Source organism: Mugil cephalus, chromosome 19 (genome assembly GCF_022458985.1).
Source record: "Mugil cephalus isolate CIBA_MC_2020 chromosome 19, CIBA_Mcephalus_1.1, whole genome shotgun sequence".
Lineage (NCBI taxonomy): Eukaryota > Metazoa > Chordata > Actinopteri > Mugiliformes > Mugilidae > Mugil > Mugil cephalus.
In genome coordinates, this window is record NC_061788.1 from 3,170,761 (window position 1) to 3,191,597 (window position 20,837).

The 20,837-nt window shown below is 43.7% G+C and overlaps 1 protein-coding gene across 1 annotated transcript; it reads right to left on the reverse strand.

Annotated features, from left to right (window-relative positions):
- Nucleotides 1-17,444: 17,444 nt before the first annotated feature.
- Nucleotides 17,445-20,704, reverse strand: LOC124997024 (beta-1,3-galactosyl-O-glycosyl-glycoprotein beta-1,6-N-acetylglucosaminyltransferase 4-like). Its single transcript, XM_047570514.1, has 3 exons — nucleotides 19,532-20,704; nucleotides 19,344-19,392; nucleotides 17,445-19,164 (listed from the first exon to the last, which is right to left on the reverse strand). The coding sequence occupies exon 3, from the start codon at nucleotides 19,161-19,163 to the stop codon at nucleotides 17,862-17,864; it is 1,302 nt and encodes a 433-aa protein (XP_047426470.1). The 5' UTR covers nucleotide 19,164; nucleotides 19,344-19,392; nucleotides 19,532-20,704; the 3' UTR covers nucleotides 17,445-17,861.
- Between the last annotated feature and the right edge of the window lie 133 nt (nucleotides 20,705-20,837).

Sequence of the window (20,837 nt, forward strand, 5' to 3'; positions counted from 1 at the left end):
TCTCAGGAAGTTAAGTTTTGACTTTATATATAAAATAAAGTTCTTTCCCTTTAAACCTGGTGGCGTTAGACGAGGCCTTCGGGCTCCAGCGCCACAAATCCTCTACTCGCATGAAACTGACTCCAGACCAGAGCCTTTGGGCAGCCCCCCCGTGCCTCCCCGGGTCCCTTGACCACCCGCCCCCTCCCCTCACTCCCACCTCCTCATCCCCTTATCCTCCTCTTTATCCCCTCCTCTGGCTCCACGTCCCCTCCTCTCTCCGTGGGGCCAGGTGGGCAGACGGTGGCCCAGGTCTGCAGTAATTTTCCCCCTGACTGGTTTTAATGTAAAGGGTAATGTGAGAGGAGACAGGCCGCCTGTGTGTGTGTGTGTGTGTGTGTGTGTGTGTGTGTGTGTGGACCTCGGCGTCCACCAGTCCATTACCAGGAAGCTCTACATCCTCTTTATTTATTTCTTCTTTGCTCCCTCTGTTTACTCTCTAGAGTATTTTCCTCAATTCCGTTTTTTATCACTCCATCTCCTCGGCTGCGTTTCTCCACCAGCAGAGCAAGACACACATACACACATACACACAGACACACAGACACACAAACACGAACACAGGAGGGGGGTGGAGGGGTGGGGTGGGGGGGAGAGGGGGGCTGGCAATGTTCTGGAATTAGCCCACTCTGTAAAAGTCCAAAACAAATCGGCCGTGTGCCTGTATACACATGCACCTACATTTACGCACAAACATGCACACACACACACGCACGTTTAAACACACACAAGCGTGCACTGTAAGACTTGTGCATCAGTGACATATGAACACACGCACATGTACACATAAACACACGTGCACAAAAGTGTGCACAATAAGACTCATGCACTAGTAACATATAAATATATAAACACACGCTCAAAAACGTGCACTGTAAGACTTGTGCACCAGTGACATATAAACACATACACATGCACAAAAGCAATGTGTGCACCAGTAACACATAAACACACACACATGCACAAAAACGTGCACTTTAAGACTCGTGCACCAGTGAACCTCCAGTGAAACAGCCTTGGTAACCTTCACCTTCCTTTCACCTGGTAGCACCCGGTTATCTCTCTCTCTCTCTCTCTCTCTCTCACACACACACACATATAAACGTGCACACTCACAGTTGTGCATTGTGGGTAGCACGCACACACACACACACACACACACCAAGCCCATTAACATCAGTACTTTTGTAATGGATGTGTTTGTGGCGCTGCTGTGGGAGAGAGAGGAGAGACCTGAAGTAGCTGTTATAAATCACTCGCTTGTTCCCCCCCCACCTCACCCCACCTCACCCCCACCCCCACCCCCATCACGCACACACACACACACACACACATGCACACACGCACACACACACAGCCCCTCTATTGGCATCACTACATGGGGCTCCCATTCACTAACTCTGCAGTAAACCCACACTCTCCCTCCCGTCTCACATGTGCAAGGCTGCCCCCCCCCCTACCGCCTGGGGTGGGGAAATCCTATTACCCTATGAAGAGGAGGAACACATCATTAATTACACTCACATACCCCCTCTTACAACACACACACACAAACATGCCAGCCTCGGTGGTTGCATCACTGCAGCAGCTTCTCCGGACTCACACAAACAAAGTGGAATAAGCTGCATCACGCTGCACCGCTTCCTCCTGACGGGCGACATTAGAGCCGGTTTATCTGATGGCAAGCATGTACACGCAAACACACACACGGACACACACGCACGCACACGCGCGCCTCCGCTCCGGCGAGGAATGTGTCAGAATGTGCTGCCGAGTTACGATCGTCGAGAGAGATTTCAGGCGACGCGGACAGGCGAGATCAGGCGCTGTCAGAGTGTCACCCTCAGATTTATTCAGCGTCTCCGCGGCCTTTTCAAGGTTTACCAGATAGATGGGTGCCACCGAGTGATACATGCGCGCCGTAAAAAAAGAAAAAAAAAAAACAGCAAACGCTGGGGCAGGAGAGAAGCCACGCGTGGCCGCGAGGCGCAGTGTTTACGCGCCCAGGTGGGAACCTCGCAGGACACATTAAGTCACGGCTGTCGGGGCCGGAGCAGAACTGGTGTCTGTTTTAAGAGGAGGGGGGAGGGGAGGGGGTGCACGGTGTTTTAGCAGGTTCTGATAGGTTCGCATCTGAAATTTGAATATTCTTCCCACTGCAATAAACAGCCACAACATTATGACCGCTGACAGGAGACGTAAATGACATTTGAACCACCTTGTGATTATTCAGTGTTCTGCTGGGAAACTTTTGAAACATGGTGTGGATGTTACTTAGACGTGTGGCCCACAGCAAGACCAGACCAGACCAGACCAGACACCCCCACGCCAACCATCCATCCATCCATCCATCCATCCATCCAAAAAAAAAAAAAAAAAGAAAACGCTTTAAGAACAACTAAAAAACAAACAAACAACATGTTGCCCTGGCCTCCAAATTCACTAGATCCCAAACTGATCAAGTATCTGTGGGATGATCCACAGAGCCCCCCAACCTATAGGACCCCACCCACCAGACACTACAGGACCCCCTCAGAAGGCCCATGTCCATCCTCTACTGAGCTGCAGCTGTTTTGGAGGCACAGGGGAGACCTGCACAATATTAGGAAGGTGGTCATAATGTTATGGCTCGTCGTTGTGCATATTCAGAACAGATTTGCATGCATACGTACACACTGACTGGGAAATCGTCCACAAAGTAAACAGGGAGTCATGTGACCAGGTTAGATTCTTTTTAGTTCATCCTATTTATCACACGTGTGTTTAGTGGGAATGAAAAACATGAAAACATGCGGTAAATGACAACATACAGTATATGCACAAAGTCACGTTTAAGTTCAAAAGAAGTGTCAGCACAAGATGCACAAATGGAATTTGAGTCATTTTTAGAATCTTTATTTAACACGAAACTCTTCTTTCTCTTCACCTTTCTTCACTTTCATTGTGTTTCGCAGTGAAACTTGCATAAAAAAAGCCCAGAAATGTGTCAGTTTGAATCTGAAGTGAGACAAAAGCCGAGTGTCTCCGCACAACCACAGCACCACCAAGTGGATCCGGGCGGCCGCTGCGCGCTGGCCGGAGGAGGAGGAGGAGGAGGCGAGGGTTTGAACAGAGGAAGGACTCCAGGAGAGAAACACAATCTGCGTTTTAGCCTCAAAGAATCGAGAATGTGTGTGAGTGTCCTTTTGTTCCAGCTGTTCCTGCAGAGACAATAATATTAAGAATGTCTTCGCTTTGGCATCAAGGTCAGAGAAGGAAATTAATAAATAAATGAAATAAGAAAAATAAAGAGCACATAATATGATTAGCACAACCACAGAGGCAGTCGAATAAAAGGATTTGACATAAAACTAAATGAATACGTAAAAAAGCTTTTATTTCTGTCGCCAAATTGGACTTTAAACATGAATCTCAATGTGTTGATGTCTGATCTTTAACCTAAAAAACATCACAGACGGTTGTTTTTTTCTGATTCTGTTAAAAAAAAAAAAAACTTCCCGCCTCACTGCGCCGTCCTTTAAACGCATGTAGGTAAACAAGTAAAGGATGTGGGTGCGAATGGGATTTTCCAGCATCAGCTCTATTAGGTTCAGTAATATTCACCGAGAGAAAAGAGGCGTCTGTGGGCGACATGCCGCCGCATAATCACTGAGAATTAGGAGTCAGCATAAATTAAAATACTGTGTGCAAGTAAAGGCACAACGAGGCCTTTAAGCGAGAGGAACGACACTGTTTGCTTGTCGGATGAATTAGACGAGTCTCGTGTCTGCAGGTTTAATACGAAGCAGGTTAGCTTAGCATAGCATGGCATGTGGAACCCACAGACAGTGCAGAGCTCCTCAGAAGTGAAGCTAAAGCTAGTGCAGCTCCCCCTGGTGTCTGGCTGCGGTATAGGTCATAAGCTCTAAAATGCACGTCAAATATTTATTTTTTCTGACATTTTACGTGGCTAATATAATATTTATGCATGTTCAAGTAATTTTTAGTCATTCGATGCTACAGGATGTGACATATTGACGATTATGTGTTGCCAAAGTGGGCCGTCGGGCCGTGAGAGTTGTAAGAAAATAAAATTTAAAAAGTTCAGTGTGCTGGTGGATGTAGAGCAGAGTGTGGTTTTAATTAAAATAAAGTGTGAATGAGTCTGAAAGGAAGTGTGGTCAGGATCATCGATGCCGTGGCTCATCGCAAAAGTTTGGCAAATGACAGGAAGTGATGACAAGTCCATATTTATTTACAGTCTGCGGTGGAATCAAAAGAAAACAGCTCATAAACCCACTACTGACGGCTTCCAGTATTCATGCCAAGCTAAGCTACGCTAACTGAAGCTAAACCTTTAACCTAAAAGTTGAACTATTTCTTCAGCAGCGCATCAGTGAACATCAGTGCAAACTCACGTCCACTTGCTTTGTGACCCGGCACTAAAAAGAGGATGTGACAGTGTTGTGCTATGTTTTTTTAAAAATATATTTACTGTGAATAAGGAACAGGTGCAGTTCACACAACATTTAAGTAAGCACTAAGAAAGTGCACACTGCTCATTTTCATAAAGTGCAAAAAGCAACAGTGGAAGTGATGCCTGTGTGAACTAAGCACAGTTAAAGAAGAAGAGCTGAAACATTCACAAAGTGGAACTCGTTTTTAACAAATGTGGGTTGTGAACACAGCAAAAATCCAATGATATCTATAGAACACATCTTTACCGCAGACATAAACACGTCTACAGCAGCCGCACACACTTTCATGACTTTAGACAGATTTTATTCCAGACTCAGGGTCCACACAACAAATACACACGATACAACAGATTAAAAACACATAAAAGTACAGAAGGGAATTAGATTAGGTAAGAAATTAGAGGATGGGAGCTCGGTGCCAGAGAGAATACAGTGTGTGACGTTTTAGCTGCCTGTAATAAATCTCTTTTACGGTTATATACTTTAATTATTGCACCAGTTAACATGCTTTACAGTAGTAGATCACAATTGCATGAGTAGTAATCGAGAAGAATTAGAGGATAGGAGCTCTGAAAGAGAGAGAAGAGAACTCAGTGAAAATCATGTAGTATTTCTCTCTTTAAATTAAGTTTGCGGCTGTAAATTAGCAGTAAATAAATAAAATGTGGCCTGTAAATAGTCTCTTAGAGAAAGACTGAGAAAAGGAAGTGGGAAGTTTCTTAAATCCACTTCTCCTTCTTCCTTCCTTATAGACAAGTAGCCTTTCACCTGCAGTCCAGAGTCCTGTGATATCGTCGCTGCGCTTTTTAAAGGTTCATGATGTAGCGTCTACGTCCTCCCGTACGCCAGCGTTTATAACGTGTGGAAATCCACTCGGCTGCACCTTGAGACGGAGGTGAGACGGCCTTAAATGATACGACAAAAACACACGAGAAACTTTAAAAAGTATTAAACTCTGGTGGAAATATTTTTGCATTTTGTGTTGCAACATCCGAAGCCCAAACTCAGCCACTCAGCGACCTTTTATTGAGCTTTTTGGGGGGATTTTAAAAGAATTTTGAGAAAGTCCAAACACTGCTGATTAGTTTAATACCACGGATGCCAAAATATATTGCGCAGATTTTTTCTTTTCTCTCCAGAGAGGTCAAAGCTGGAATGCTTTTTAAGTGCAACGTGTTTGACCCTGGTTAGGATACAAGTATTGCCCTGGTTCGCTCGTCTTTATCTTCTCGTCTCAGGGTGGAATTCACTGTTGGACATGTTTGGCCCCCCCTCCTATAATGAACCAAATAATAAAGAACTCGCTTATTCCCATTAGTGTCACTATCAACTAGACTATCTTTCTTTTTATTTCTTTTCTTTTTTTTTTTTTAAATCAGAGTTATCGCACGCAGCGTGGTATTATCTGTGAGCAGCTTTCATTTCACAACAAATGTGAAAACTTTGACAACAAATAAAGAAACCTCCTCGGGTGCGACGGCGTTTTAACATCACTTCTTACTCTTTAACGTGTCAGTCAGTTTGCAAAGCACCGCAAAGCCTTTTTCACCCCCTGGAAATAAAACAAACAACAAAAAAAGAAACGCTGGCATGGAGACAGAAACAAACTGGTTAGATAAATGCCTGTGCACCCCGCCGAGCCGTTAATCTGTTAAGTACGTTACACTCTGATGAAATTTTGCATTTTGTCTCGAGGGTGTTTGTTCTGTTGTGTAATCGTGTGCTGCAAACTGTAGTTCCATTTGTTCATATCAAATCTTTTTATTAATGGCTGGTTTGATCCAACCAGAAAAACAGGTTGTTCTGTTCAGGCCTGTCTCCCCTCCTGTGTGGTATGGAGGACCAACTCTGCCATAATTAAAAATAAATTAAATTAATAAATGAATCACTTATTAACTAAGTATGTATGTCATAAACAAATAAAAAAACATGAAGTCATTTAATACCTAAATATATGCCAAAAATGTCATTAATTGATTGATTGGTTGCATATATCTGTAAGTACTAATTTATTAATTTTTTCTGTTCACCCCATCTCCTCCTGTGTATATAGAGGACCAACTCTGCCATAATTAAAAATAAATAAATTAATTAATCACTTACTAACTAAGTGTATATGTCATAAATAAATAAAAAACAGAGTAATTATGTATGTATATGTATTTATTTGTAGATATTAATTATTATTATTTTCCTGTTCAGACCTATCTCCTCCATGCTGTTATATGGAGGACCAACTCTGCCATAATTAAAAATATATAAAATGATTAATGTATAAAAAATAAATTCTTACAAATATATGCCATATATAAATAAATAAATAACATATTACCTAAGTATATATGCCATAAATAAATAATTTAGTCACATAATACCTAAATGTATATGCCATAAATAATAAATTAGATAAATACCTAAATATATTTGAAAATGACATCTATTTATGTATTGTATATATCCGTAGGTATTTATTTATTTTTTCTTCATGCCTATCACCCCCTATGTAATATGAAGGACCAACTCTGCCATAATTAAAAATAAATAGCTAATAAATTAAGTAATGAAAAATACCTATGGATGTATGTAATAAATAAATAAATGGCTAAAATATCATTTATTTATTTATTCATGGCATATATTTGTAGGTATTTATTTAATTTTAATTATGGCAGAGTTGGTCCTCCATAGTTCTACACCCTGTTAGAAACGTTTGATCTAGACTTTTAACTAAACTGTTTAACTGTTGCCTGTCACTGTTCATCCATGTGGAGGGAAGCGTGACAAAGCAGAGGTGACGCTTCACCTTCAGCCAATTTATGTGTTTGCACTCTGAGGTGAAGATGTTTCAGGCACAGACAAGATAAGAGACAAGGGAGGTTTTGTTTGTCACGTGCACGGTTACACACCGGAGAAGTCAACAAGCACCTCCAACGCTAATTCCTCCATTCATGCCAACCACACTGGGAGAGAAATTATATGATTCACCTGTTTAAAGTACACAAAAGGCTAAAGGTATGCATAATTAAACGGCATGTCTGCTTTGAGTGACAGGTGGATCTCACATCCACTCCAGTGCGACTCTTTGGCCGTTCTGTCCTTCTGAAGAAGTTTTTATCTCAATAAAGATTTGATCACAGAAAAAGGGAACGAGTTAAATAAAAGAGAGTTGAAGAAAATGGCAAGGGTTTAGTTGAAGCATTGACAAAAAAAATAATGAATTAATCTCAATCCATCCATCGTCTGTTTACTTGTGCAATTCAACAGCTGCACTTTGAACTCTGCAGATTAAAAAGTTCAGGTTGAAAGATGATTGCAGACTCTGTAAACAACAGAAGAGAAACCTTGTAAGCACTCAGGAGGTGCGATGGTGAAAGGTATTATTCGCTGATAAAGGAGAAATTAATCAAAGGTCAGCAGTTCAACAAGGACACAAAAAAGGAAGTTAAAACTGTACCACATGTTATTCTAGGGCATAACCGACCCAATATCTAATGTTTACCATCAACGATGCAAATGTCTGTAAACCAGACTGACAACCCTGAATGCTTTTATTTCAGCTTTTTTATTATCACTTACTCTTTTTTTTCTCCTCTTCCTCTTTCTTCTTTCACTTCCTTTTCATGTTGAAGTATGAAGAGTTGTGTCCCCTGCAGTCATTGAACCAGTTTAATGTTCGTGAAACCGCCCCCCTCCTGACCTGGGGGCAGTTAATTACTAACTTAGCTTTAATTAAGTAAAAAAAACAAAAAAAAAAAAACAAGACATGTTAAACCACTAGAAGGAAATACTTGATTGGACAAAATGAGGGGGAAAAAATAAATGGATTTAAAAGTATGACAAGTTTGCAGATGACACCACAATCTCTAGAAGAATGGAAACATTATGCAGCGTGTCTCTGATAAACAATCTCTCCTTAGATACAGAAAGGAGGAAGAGGAAGAAGGAGCAACACATTCCATTGTAAATTATCTAGACAGAAGTAGGGAGGGGTTTAAAAAAAAAAAGACTGTGTATGAATATGATCAACACGTCTCCACTAAATGTTGGCACTGTTTTGGTTTTACCAGGCTGTTGTTTTTAGCCGATGTTTGCGCAACATGGGCTTGTAGTTCCCATATAACGCTTGAAAAACTTAAATTAACAGCATTTCAACATATGTATGTAGACAAATCCTGTCTGTACGACCAATTTAATGCAGCAAAAACTAATCAGAAGTGCTAATACACTATTATAGGAGCTATTATTACAGGAGCTTCTAAGTACTGTTTACGCACGAGGCGGCCATCTTGGAAACTCAAGAGTAGAAAATGGGACTTTGGAGATGTCGTGAAATCCACTCGAACTGACTTCTGATACAAGGAATGCGCCCCTTTAAATTTGAACCACATTTCGTGAGGCTGAGACATACCCAGCTAGAGTGCGCTGTTTCTGCTGCAGAACTCTGTAGTTCCAAAAATCCCGTAATGTACGATAAGTTGACCCCTTATATGGCTACTAGCAAACACAAACAGTTCTGTTAGTTTATTTAAGTAAAATCATCATAACGTATAATATATCGGTAATGTTTTACTTAGCAGATGGTCCTGAGCAACGTCAGATCGGGTATGTACAATCATTTTCCTAAAAATACGACAATTTTTAGCTTCTGGTACGATAATTATCCTTCGTAGTGGTGAAGTGACAGTGTATATATGTTACTATAGCCACCCAACAAGATTCAATATCTTAATGCAGCAATGTCTCAAACCTGTAGTGCATCAGGCGCCAGAGAGGCTGGAGGGGTGGCGCTATGACATCATCGGGCGTCCACTCGAGTGGAAAAATAGAAACCGAACAGGCTCCGTATTTGTCTTTTTCGCCCTAGGACCTGGATTCAAAAATGTGAATAAACATGCAAAACTGCAAAACTTATGCATTATTACTACCTAAATTGACAGAAACCAAGTCCCGCCCACTAACATGGAGGGGGGTGGAGCTTATGACTTATACTACAGCCTACAGGCAGCCACCAGGGGGAGCTCTACTTGTTTTGGCTTCACTTTCTATCTTTATACAGGGGGTCCGTGGAGGTACTGCAAATCTTTGGTTGATTAGACATTTTTTATACATATATATTAATTTTTAAATAGACATTAACATGAATCCAGCATATTTTAATAAAGGGATAAATTATCTTTCAGTAAGCACATAGCGCCACACTAGACCTGTCAATCAAAGCCTCCTGTACACAGTAGCCCCTGCCCCTATCGCTGCTCAGCCAATCACAAGGCTGCATATTCCCAGACGCATGCTGGAATAGTAGCAGAAGAGAAGCCGACAGTGCGGCTCACTCCTATTCACTCCTATTCACTCCTATTCACTCCTCACTCCCATGAGGCCACTTTGGCCTCATGGGAGTGAGGAGTGTTTTATTTGCTTTGTCAATCATATACACAGCAGTCTCCCTCAATGACTGTACTTCCTGATAAGGCTGAGGAAGCCAAAACTTTTGTTATTCTACAGAAGTACAGCTGACTCATTGTTTTTTGGTCACTGCCCTTTTCAGGACAGGAAGGTTCCTCCAACTTGTGTGTGATACTGCACAAATCATGTGTGTCGGAACCATCATTTCGAACATTTAGCAGGAGCAGGGTTATCAGGAGAGCAACACTCATCCACAACACAACCTCCTCACACGAATGTTGTCGTGGGGCTTCGCTGCAGGAGCCACAAACAGATTCAACCCTCAACAGGTCGCACACGGCCTCACGTCTCTCCCACTGTCTTTATTTCCAGCCTTTTAACACGTTCGAATGGTCTGAACCGCTGTTTATTTTGAAATCTTTAACCAGGAAACCGTCCTGCTTTACCATTATTCACACGAGAAGTGTTGGTGTTATCGTTCGTGTTTGCATGTTTCCCCCCACAGAGACAACAAACCAACAGTTAAACCACAAAATGAGGCGCAGCTTTTCCTTCTGCGGTGAAGAATTAAACAGCAAAACAACATCCTGAGAGGAGGCAGAAGAAACGCAGTTCCCGCTGGAGCCACCGTGGGGCAGCGTGTCTTGGACGAGGGATGATGTGAAATGAGGTAAGTTTATTTCTGGGTACAATGGTCCCTTTAAACAACTGGAAAAACATTTCCTCATAAGGAAATCTGGTCTTCATGAAGATGCCTCTCTGCAGGAGACGGAAACGCTCTATTTTCTTGTTTCATGACCACAGGGAGAGAGGCATGTCATTGTGTGCAGATGGGAGTAAACTTGTTAACTAAAAAGCTGGACGTATTATTATATATTTATTAACTTACTAAGCTGCAGAGCGGTTCAGCCGCGCCGCTCCCCCTTTAGAGAAGTTGATTTCTACACTTTTGATGCCATCTCTGTTTGCAGCGGAGCAGGATGTCACTTGGAAGTTGTGCAAAATCAGCAGCTAGACTGCTCAGATGGCACATTATGGAAGGACATGATGCAACTGAAACTTTTCAAATAGGAACCTTCTTCGACTTCCACCGCAGTTTCTGTAAACCTTGTTGCTGTTTGTAAAGCGGAGGCCTGTAAGGAAACTGTGTCATCCAGGTCAGAGAGTTACTTCTCAGGTTGAGTCGCAGCCAAAGGGTCTGAGTGGAGGGAGAATTAAAGCACCAGTGTGTCGTCTGGAAGGATCCCAAACTCCTAACTCAGCGGCCTGTGCGTGTGCACAATGAGCATTAGCATCGCTCTTGTTCTCTCCGAAGCCGGCATCGTCGCCCGGGTGGAAACTTGACACCTCTGAGACACGTTGTTAGCGAGGGGCCACAAGCGCTATTTAAGGACGCTGGCGTGGGCCGCTCCTCTATTCTCCTCTCGCCTTGTGGTGAAAAAACCACAGCGCAATTCATTCTGCTCCTTCTCCTTCTCCGCTCTTCACCCTCCGTATCCGCGGCGGCAGACACGGGGCCTCACCTCTCACCGTCGGCCGAGAGGAGCGACGGAGAAACACGACCCCCCGGGAAGGAAACAAACGGCTGCTTTGTGGGAATCGGTGATGTTGAAATAGAGCTCAATTAAGAAGAGCGAGAAGAGGAAGCACATGCTGCAAACCGCCACTGTGCATATTAAACCACGATGGTGACAAATGCAAATGATTTTGCGGACATGTGGGGTTAGAGGCTGAAGAAAAGCACAGGAGGGAGAGTTGAACTGAGCGGTTTGTTGGTCGCATGACGTGACATGAGGACGGGAAGTTTCAGGACTTTGACTCCGCGGCCCAGCGCGACCGGGCTTCGAGAGGTTAAGGGCAACAACAAAGTAGTCACTTGAGATATGCCGCGCTAAATATAGACCTCAAGGGCTGTCTTTACAGCAGCGGCATGAGAAAGTCCATTACCCTTACGACCCTTACACTGAACCTACAGTATCTACAATATAGATACTGATCAGCCTCAACATTACGACCAGGTTAGGCCAGGTCAACTCTCTGCCATGAAGGAGGGACGTCGCTATGGAGCCAAAGGTTTTCCCAGCAGCCACACTGAACTTCTCCTGTCCGTGGTCATAATGCTGTGGCTGATCGGTGTGTAGCATCCGATGTCTGTGCAGCATGTTATTTTAAAGTCTTAAATGTCCACCTGCTCATAAAGAAACAGACAAACAAACTAAATGCGCGCAGTATTTAAATTACTGTAACTCACCGATGCACAAAATTCAAAGTCTGTGGGGGGGTTCCCAAGAATTTATTGGTATAAAAACAAAGTTAGTTAAACCCTTGAGATGTCACAAAGGTCTTCGAGACAAAAGCACAACTTCCCAGTGTTCTGTCGCACTTTCAATATTGTCAGTAGCGCAATGTACTGTGAGTTACGGTAATTCCCGAACCGCGAGGGACACGCCACCTCTATGTGGAATTTAGCCACTCACAGTATTACCCAGAGTTGGATAAGTGATTATTAGTTCATTATTAGAAATTAGAAGCAAAATATTCTTATACTGAATCAATTCATCTTGTATTAAGAAAAAAAAATGCTATTAGGTTGAGCTTTTCTTGTCTCTGAACAAAATATAAGGTGTATGTCTTTGCTACAAGGACTTTTTGCTTTCTTGGAAATTCCAATTAGTTTGCAGTGCATGAAGGGATCACTGTCAGGCGAGAAGGCACCACGCAGCACCTGAAAACTCCCAGCGTCCGTCAACACACCGGCGTGACTGGTTTGCAGGTGCTATTACAACACCTATGCTAAGCTAGTTTGCCAGGAACGTTGCTCCAAACTGCGTCTGGAAGCGGATCTCGTCTTACATCAAATTCTAAATACAGTACAAAGCAGGCTGAACACGCTGCGTGACTTTTGTGACTTGATACCAGGTTGTGTCACTTTAGGATCAACCAGGGTCACGTGATTTTTCACGATAAACTCTCCAAAGTGTCACCAGTGTGTCGGAGGCCTGTTTATTGATGGTCACTTCAGTCTTGGTTGTTATTGTTAAGTTTTTCGTTGCCTTTCATCTGCAGTGAACACAGACTATTCTTGCCTCTCTGTTTTCTTTCTCACTCTTCCAAACACAAAAATAAAAATCCCCTCGATCCTCTCACATCTCACCTACATCACGACTCTTGTCCGTGATTTATTTGTTTGCGTTCTGTCAGCAAATCAATGTCCAGCTGCTCTGCTTTAAATCCATTACAAACACGTCAGGGTTTCATTTACAGCAGCCTCCGCCCATTCTTCCCATCCCTTCCCACCCATTCCTCCCATCCCTTCCCATCCCTTCCCACCCATTCCACCCATTCCACCCATCCCTTCCTCCCACCCATTCCTGAGTCTTCCTCTGACTCCCATTTTCTCCACCAGCTAAAACCACAAGACTATTGGATCAAATCCAGTAAAGATTTGTTATTTTCCGCGTCGACAGAGGTGGAAGGAAACTTAACCCGAGTGACAGGTCCCTGATTTGTCCAGGTCAGAGGTCAGACTCGTCTCATTTCGACTGCAACACATGAATAAATACGACAAAAACTGTCCGACTGGTGTCGTTCCCACGCCTGCATTGTTGATTCGGTTCACGCGCTAATTAATAATCGATATCCTTGGTTGGGTTCGCGTTTGCTGGGGGATCGTGGGAAGTTCTGTGAGAAGTTTTGTGGTTAGTCATGACTGGATTTCAGGAAACTGAAAATGAGTCATCATCAGTGAGTGAAGCTGCTGGTCTTTTATTGCAGACCTGTGGTTCATGCACCAGTACTGTACGTTTCCTGTGTACGAGCGTCGTGTGCAGGTCGATCGACTATCTAGGCCACGTTTGGAAATGAACTCGTGCTGCTGAGGCCAGAAGATTTCCAGTAGACGACTCGCTTTTATATTTGTGTTGAATATGAGTAACTAATGCATGCGCAGAAGCTTAAATATACACAGATCAGCCACAACATTATCACGGAGGACCAACTCTGCCATAATTAAAAATACATAAATAGATACCTACAGATATCTGCCATTAATAAATAAATAAATACATAAATAACTGGCTTTTTTTGGCATATATTTAGGTATTTATTTAATTATTTATAGCTTATATATTTAGTTTTTTAAATGTATTATTTATAATTTATTATTATTTATTAATTAATTTTTAATTTAGTGCAATAAATAAATAAATAGCATTTTTTGCCATATATTTATTTAATTATTTATTGAATATATATTTAGACATTGAGTGATTTATTTATGGCATATATCTGTAGTCTATGCATTAATTAATTAATCTATTTTTAATTATGGCAGAGTTGGTCCTCCATAACATTATGACCACTGATGGGAAAAGTAAATAACATTTAAACCCTCTTGTGACAGTTCAGTGTTCTGCTGGGAAACTTTTGGACCTGGCATGTAGCCTCCACCTAGACCAGAGCAGACACCACCACCCCAGAGCAATGACACTCCTTGGTCATAATGTTACGCCTGATAAAAATGGAGCAATCACGTTTGCAGAAACTGCAACTCCAACTGTTTGACTTAATCTTTACTGCTCACATTTTAGGTCAGGCACATGTTTCCCACCCGACCCAGTAACAGTAACTTTCCACCTGCTCTGCCACATCAATGATTGACAGCGTTTAAGTACATATGCATATGATCAGCTTTTCAGCAAACGTACACCCCACCCTGCTCACCTGGGTGTAGCGTTCTGCTGCCAGGTCCTTTTACCCGCCCACATGTGTGCACCGAACACATCCAATAAAAATTAATAATTTACTGGAACCCAATAAGCCCCCGTCGCCTCCATCTGCTCCGCGTTGTGTAACTTTACCGCCTATAGCAACGAGGATGAAGCGGCTAATGTGACACAGAGCTACTACTACACGAGCTGGATGGAGTTTCTCCTCATTTTTTGCTAATTAGCGTTCAGTTGCATCCCGGGGACGACCGTCAGCCCGTCAGCTCGTCAGCAGAAATCAGTCACCTGCTCCTCTTCCTTCGTGGCTTTTTATTGTCGCCACTCAGCCTCAACCATCACTCACTCACAGGTGTAATCTCACTCCCCACAGTGTTATGACTGTTGGAGAATTCGGCCTCCGTTTGCTTCTTCTTATCTTTCGCAGCCTGCTTGTTCACCTGGTCCAGCTATTATTTTGTCCTTGAGGACAAGTGCTTCACATTATCTGCAACTTAATACTTTTCTCCGTTCGTCAACACTAACAATAAATAATGAAAAAAAAACGACACGTTTTGCTGTTAGATTTTCGCTTCCTGTTTTACTCGCACGCATACATTCTGCCTGTCAGCGCCGCAGACGAAGAGATAGAAGATCTGCAAGCGGTGATTAAATGTGTACAGTGTATCTGTCATCCGTCATGCGTCACCAGTTATAATATAATCTTGTTTGCGTCTTGCACGGTGAACCATGCTGCACCCGGTTAAACGAGTAAACGATTCAGCCTCTTTCTCCTTCCTTCTCTTCTGTCCTTCTTCCTGGAAAAGCCTCAAGCAGATAGTTCCCCTCATTTAATCAGGCTTCTGCTTAAGGTTTCTCCGTCTTAAAACGGGTTTGATTTCATTTCTCTCTCGCTTGCACGGCCTCGTCAACGAGGCTCCGCAAACAACTTCTATTTATATTTCTACAGGAAATTCGCTCATGGTTTTTTTCCCATGTTCCCTCGAACACGTCTCAGGTACGGAGATGACAAAGACAGGAAGCAAAGGGTTATCCAGAGGCTGCTTGGAAAATAAACTTGGTACTTCTGCACCAGTGAAGTGCAAAGACGCTGCTATGTGCACCGGATAGTCGAGTTAGCATTGTTCTCGACACATTCAATGAAGTGCACAAACATAACGCACAAAAGAAAAAAAAAAGGAGGGGGATGAAGAGGAAGAGGAGTCATCTTTTCATTCCTAACCCACAACAGGTAATTCACTGGAATGTCTGAGTTTCATTGCTGTGAGCTGGAGGTTCTGCTTTAACGAGGAGGGATTTCTTTTTTCTTTTTTTCTACGACGTGCGTGACTGAAATCTGAGTTTAATTGAACACACATGAGAGTGATTTTCAATAAAAAAAAACAAAAAAAAAACAACAACCAGCTTTATTGTCCAGTTTGTTACAGGAAGTAAAAGTAGAAGCAATGCATGTGTGGAGGCCGGGTTTAGTGGAGAGTCCAGGTGAATATGTTTCATCCAGACAGACTCGCTGCAGGATGGCATGGCTGGCACACAGCGGTCACACTTTAAGACATGTTTGCTTGTGTGCGTTTGTGTGTGTGGTGACGCAACTCCCTTCATCTTTCAACACCTCCACACGCAAACAAGACGCTTCCCCAGACGGTTTTTAAAAACTCTTCCTCCTTCCGCCTGGCGTGTGTGTGACTCATTTGAATTCTGAACAATGTACTTTACATGACACTGAACACTTTTCCAGGACGTTGAGTCCTTGACGGACGACATTCTTGACATGCGCCGGGGGCAGAACGTATGTCACTGTGCGTCCTGCACGCATCATTCATACACAGCGTTTTCTCACGTGTCTGCGTGTCATAAAAAAACGCAGCCTACGGACACAATCTACTGCTCAGATGACTCAGCGTTCTCAGGTCAAACGTGGGACAGGCCGCGGCGTGTTAATGTAAGCGCTCGTTAAAGGATGATTGCACGTAATCAGGGAGCCCTCGAATCCAGCGATGGGTGATGACTTGTGTTGTCTTCGCAGTGTCTGGACGGTTTTCTTTGGTAAGAGAACGAGAGGATGCAACAAGGTCACAGTGAGGCGTCGAAAACTGCCAGAGGCAGCGGCTGAGTTTGCGTGGAAGACGGAGCCACTTCTTAAGTATAGATCTCGATCAGTTTGAGGACGAACTGACACTGACGTGCGCCGACATGTCAGGTTGTGTAATTAACATGGGTTTGTAGTGTAAAGATTAAAAAAAAAAAAAATGTGAACAAGAGATTAGTTTGATTCTACTGAATTCCTCAGCTGAGCGGAAACTAAAAGTCTTCGTATAAACTATATAGAGGGTATGTACGTGACATCACAGCTAGCGACGTCTCCATGGTTACGGCAAAAAGGTGACAGTTGAACATGGAGATTAACAGCATTAGTTTGAATCATAGGCTTTGATAGTGATTAAATTGTAAAATTAATTAAAAAAAAACAAGGTGACGAGCTGTTGTGTGATTGATTGAACCAACACATTTAAAAATCAGTCTGTAAAAAATATATCTCCGACTAAGAAAAGAGAAGTAAATGTTTCGCTGCATTAGAAGAAACAACTTGAATCCAGGTTCACGTTTAGTGTCAGCTAATATTAATTTATGCTGTATTTCTTGATGGAGTCGAACCTTAAGTTACTTCTTAAGTAAATAACAATAAACTGAATATTTGTGATCACTCCTCATCATCCTTTTAACGCTACAGTATTGTATGGCTAACGTTACTTCTCAGTAAAGCTCTTAGCGTTAGCATCTTTTATTTAGCTACATTTATCAGAACTGAAACTGAGGCTAATCCACTTTTTCGACATCCACACTAGTTCATATGGATCATTGTTGAGTTCAACTGTCCTTAATTTGATCTGATAATCCACATTTTTCCTGGTTTGACTGTATTTGTTGCTACATTTCACTGTGTTTTTGACACGAGGGACCGTGTCTCCAACCAGTGACGTCAGTGCATACCCTCTATTCTCATTTAACTGTTTAAATGTTAACTGTTTAAATGTCGTCTCACCGTTGCACAAAACACATCAAATGTCTTAGCTCCTCCAACCAACAGTGCATAGTTGAAAAGACAACCAAGGAGCTATGTGGTAAAAAGTGAAACAAAGGCAAAGTGTCAAAAATTAGTCACACCATTCATCAGCTGTGGTGTTAGCGGCAGATTAGTTTCCTGTCAAACGTCTCCAGCTCTGCTCTTTTTTCACCCTTAACCCTTTCGACAGTCTGAGGAGGCCCGCGGCTGGAATGACTTTTGCTTCTCCTGCAGCTTCTCCTCCAGGCACTGGATGAGGACGGGGTCCACTTTGGGGTCGAACTTGTTGGCGAACCAGTGGCCGTAGTTGAGCAGCCAGCGCATTTCCGCCGCGCCGAAAATGCAGACGCTTCGAACGTGGGCCCCGGTGCACGACGGGTACAGGTGCTGCTCCAGGTACTCCCACTTCACCAGCCTGGTCTTGCTCATCAGGTCGGTGATGTCCGCCTGGGACCGGGGCACCTCCCCGGGGAAGCCCGGCATTCGCGCCAGCGTGGCCCAGAAGTGCTCGTCCGGGGAGTAGGTGTCCTCCGACCACTCCAGAAAATCTTTCACCACGGCCGACGAGTCCATGTGTGCGACGAACTCCCGCGACAGCACGAAGTAGGCGTTCCCGGAGAACATCTCGATCCCGTGCGGCGGCGGCGTCTTGGCCTTCTCCGTCTTCACGGGCAGCTTCTGATACTCGAAGCTCACGTCCCTGAGCTCGTGGTGGAACGCGTACCTCTGCTTCTTGAACTCGGTGGGTCGGCTCGTCTCCAGCATGTTGGCTCCTTTTAATTTCTTCAGCTCTGAAACCAGCTCGATATTGGACTTGAGGGGGAAGTCTTGGCCGCAGAGGTTGATGACGTATCGCCACTTGACTTCTGATGCCAAGAGATCCGACAGGCAGTTGAGGTCAGCTTTTAGCCGGCTGATGCTGGCATAAAACACAGACTCCTGCTTGCTGACTATGAAGACGTTGGGCAAACAGCGTGCCAGGCCCTCCATAGCCGAGATGAACTGGGGCGAGGACTTTTTGTCATAGTGGATGCAGTAGATGTTACTGGGGGAGTACAGAACTCGGATGAGTCTCTCTACCATCCAGGCAGATTTGTGCACAACTAAAGAATAGGCGATGGGGAAGTCCATCTCCTCATCCGAAACGCACACATCCTCGTAACCTCGGAGCTGCACGAACGATGAGCAGTTGGAGGTGAGATTAACCAGACTTTCATCTGTATCGTCAGTGATTTGTTTCTTTCTGATGATCAGGGACTTCCCCACCTCCACCGGGTCCATGTCATAGATATTCGAGCAGTCGATGCTGTACTTGTGAAAAGTCTGCATGTCCAAAACCGACGGGATTATTACAGTCTCTGTGATGAAGTTGTACTTGGCACAGACCAGGAGCAGGACGCATATAGTCAGCAGTGAGAGGATGGAAGGAATGAGCCGCTTTCTTCTCAGCTTCACCGGTACACATCTTGCATTCATTCTGCAAGGAAACCGAGAGAGAGAGAGGGCGAGAGGGGGGGACGTCACACGAAACCAAACGTTCTTATAAACAGATTACACAGAAAGTGGGAGGCTGACGTGAGAGCCGGGAAGAAAAAGGAAAAAAGAAAAACGGAATATGTGGCAAATACTGAGCGTTTCTATTAAACAAACACTCACCTGGCTCCATACGCAGGTGCAGGTTTGCCAACCGCCTCATCAAACCAGCCTAAAAGTTGTTAAAAAAGAAAAAGGAAAAAGAAAAAAAAGGTAGGATTAGATTAAAAAAAAACTTCTCCCAGCCTCAGCCGACTGGACCGCCCAGCTATTTAATAAGTGTCGTTTCTGGGGAACTGGGGGCAACTTACCGATGCCAAAAGAAGTAAGGAGCGATCTTCTCCGGCGTTCCGCTTTTTACGCACCGCTGGCGCGACATCTGTCGACGGCACAAACTCGAGCCACAACAGGCGCCACGAGCTGATTTGTCCACATTGTAATCTAACTGCTAAATATTGCCAGGGAGCTCGGCATGCGCAGAGTTTCGGTGTGTGGTTGGACCAAGGTTCTCAGCAAAGCAAAGCGGACTCGGGAAGTGGGAGGGGTCCGGAGAAACTAAATACTGATAAGTCCTGCAACAGTAAAAAAAAAGGAGAGAGAGAGAGAGAGAAAAAAAAGCTCCGTGCGTGATCCCCGCTCCGTCTACTTCATCTATTCAACGCGTGGAATATGTCGCGAGCGAATAAAAGGATGAACACCGCGGGTTGGGCGGAGAGAGAGCGCACAGGTAAAGTTGGAGCGGAGCCGAGCGAAGCGCGATGAATGAAAACCCTGTCATCCGAGCCCAACTGACGGCGCACAAGTTCAAGGAAACCGTGGCCCTCTGACGTACCATAACGCGCGACAGTGAGTGGGGTTGAATCTGAATTTTTGACAAGAGGGATGAGAGAAGTGAGCAAACCTGTTTGCGAACCAGATCCTGCTGAATGTGGTCCAGGTGGGGAGGGGGTGGAAAGGGCCGCGGCCTTTGAATGCCTTCATTGTCTGCGCTCAAAATAACCCAGAGATGTTGGAGAGGGACAGAAAGTTGACAGAAAAGAGGCCTCCGTTAAAACACTGGATATTTTTTAGTCAATATTGAGCAGAACGTGCGTGGGGGGAGGGAGCTTCCCCTCCGTTTCCCATCAATACAAGCTCCACTGGTTCCAGACACGTATCAAATGTAGGAGGATGACAGAGCTCACTCTTCAGCTTCATGACGATAACACGACGAAAGTAGTAGATTGTTTTTACTCGAGCTGGTTGGCACAAACTGTGAGGGGGTGGAGATCTGTTCCTCAGTTTACTTTGGGGAGTTTATTGGCACACAAAGTAAATTCAGGCTTCAAAGTTTAGATTTTGCCAAACAGTTAACATTTTATGTAACGTGTCGTCGATAAAGACAAAAATAAACTCATTTGTGTGTATTTTGCATGTATTAAAATAAAATCTACTAAACCAAAATTAAAACCAAAAACGAGCCAATGACGCATGAAGTTCTTTGGAAGTTGCCTCTGAAAACGTGTCATTATTATTATTATTATTATTAATATTATTATTATTATTGTTTAACTCTGTGAAACTGGAATCCAGCAGATCAAACAAGCAGAGGTCACGGTTTGAACTGCAAACTCACGT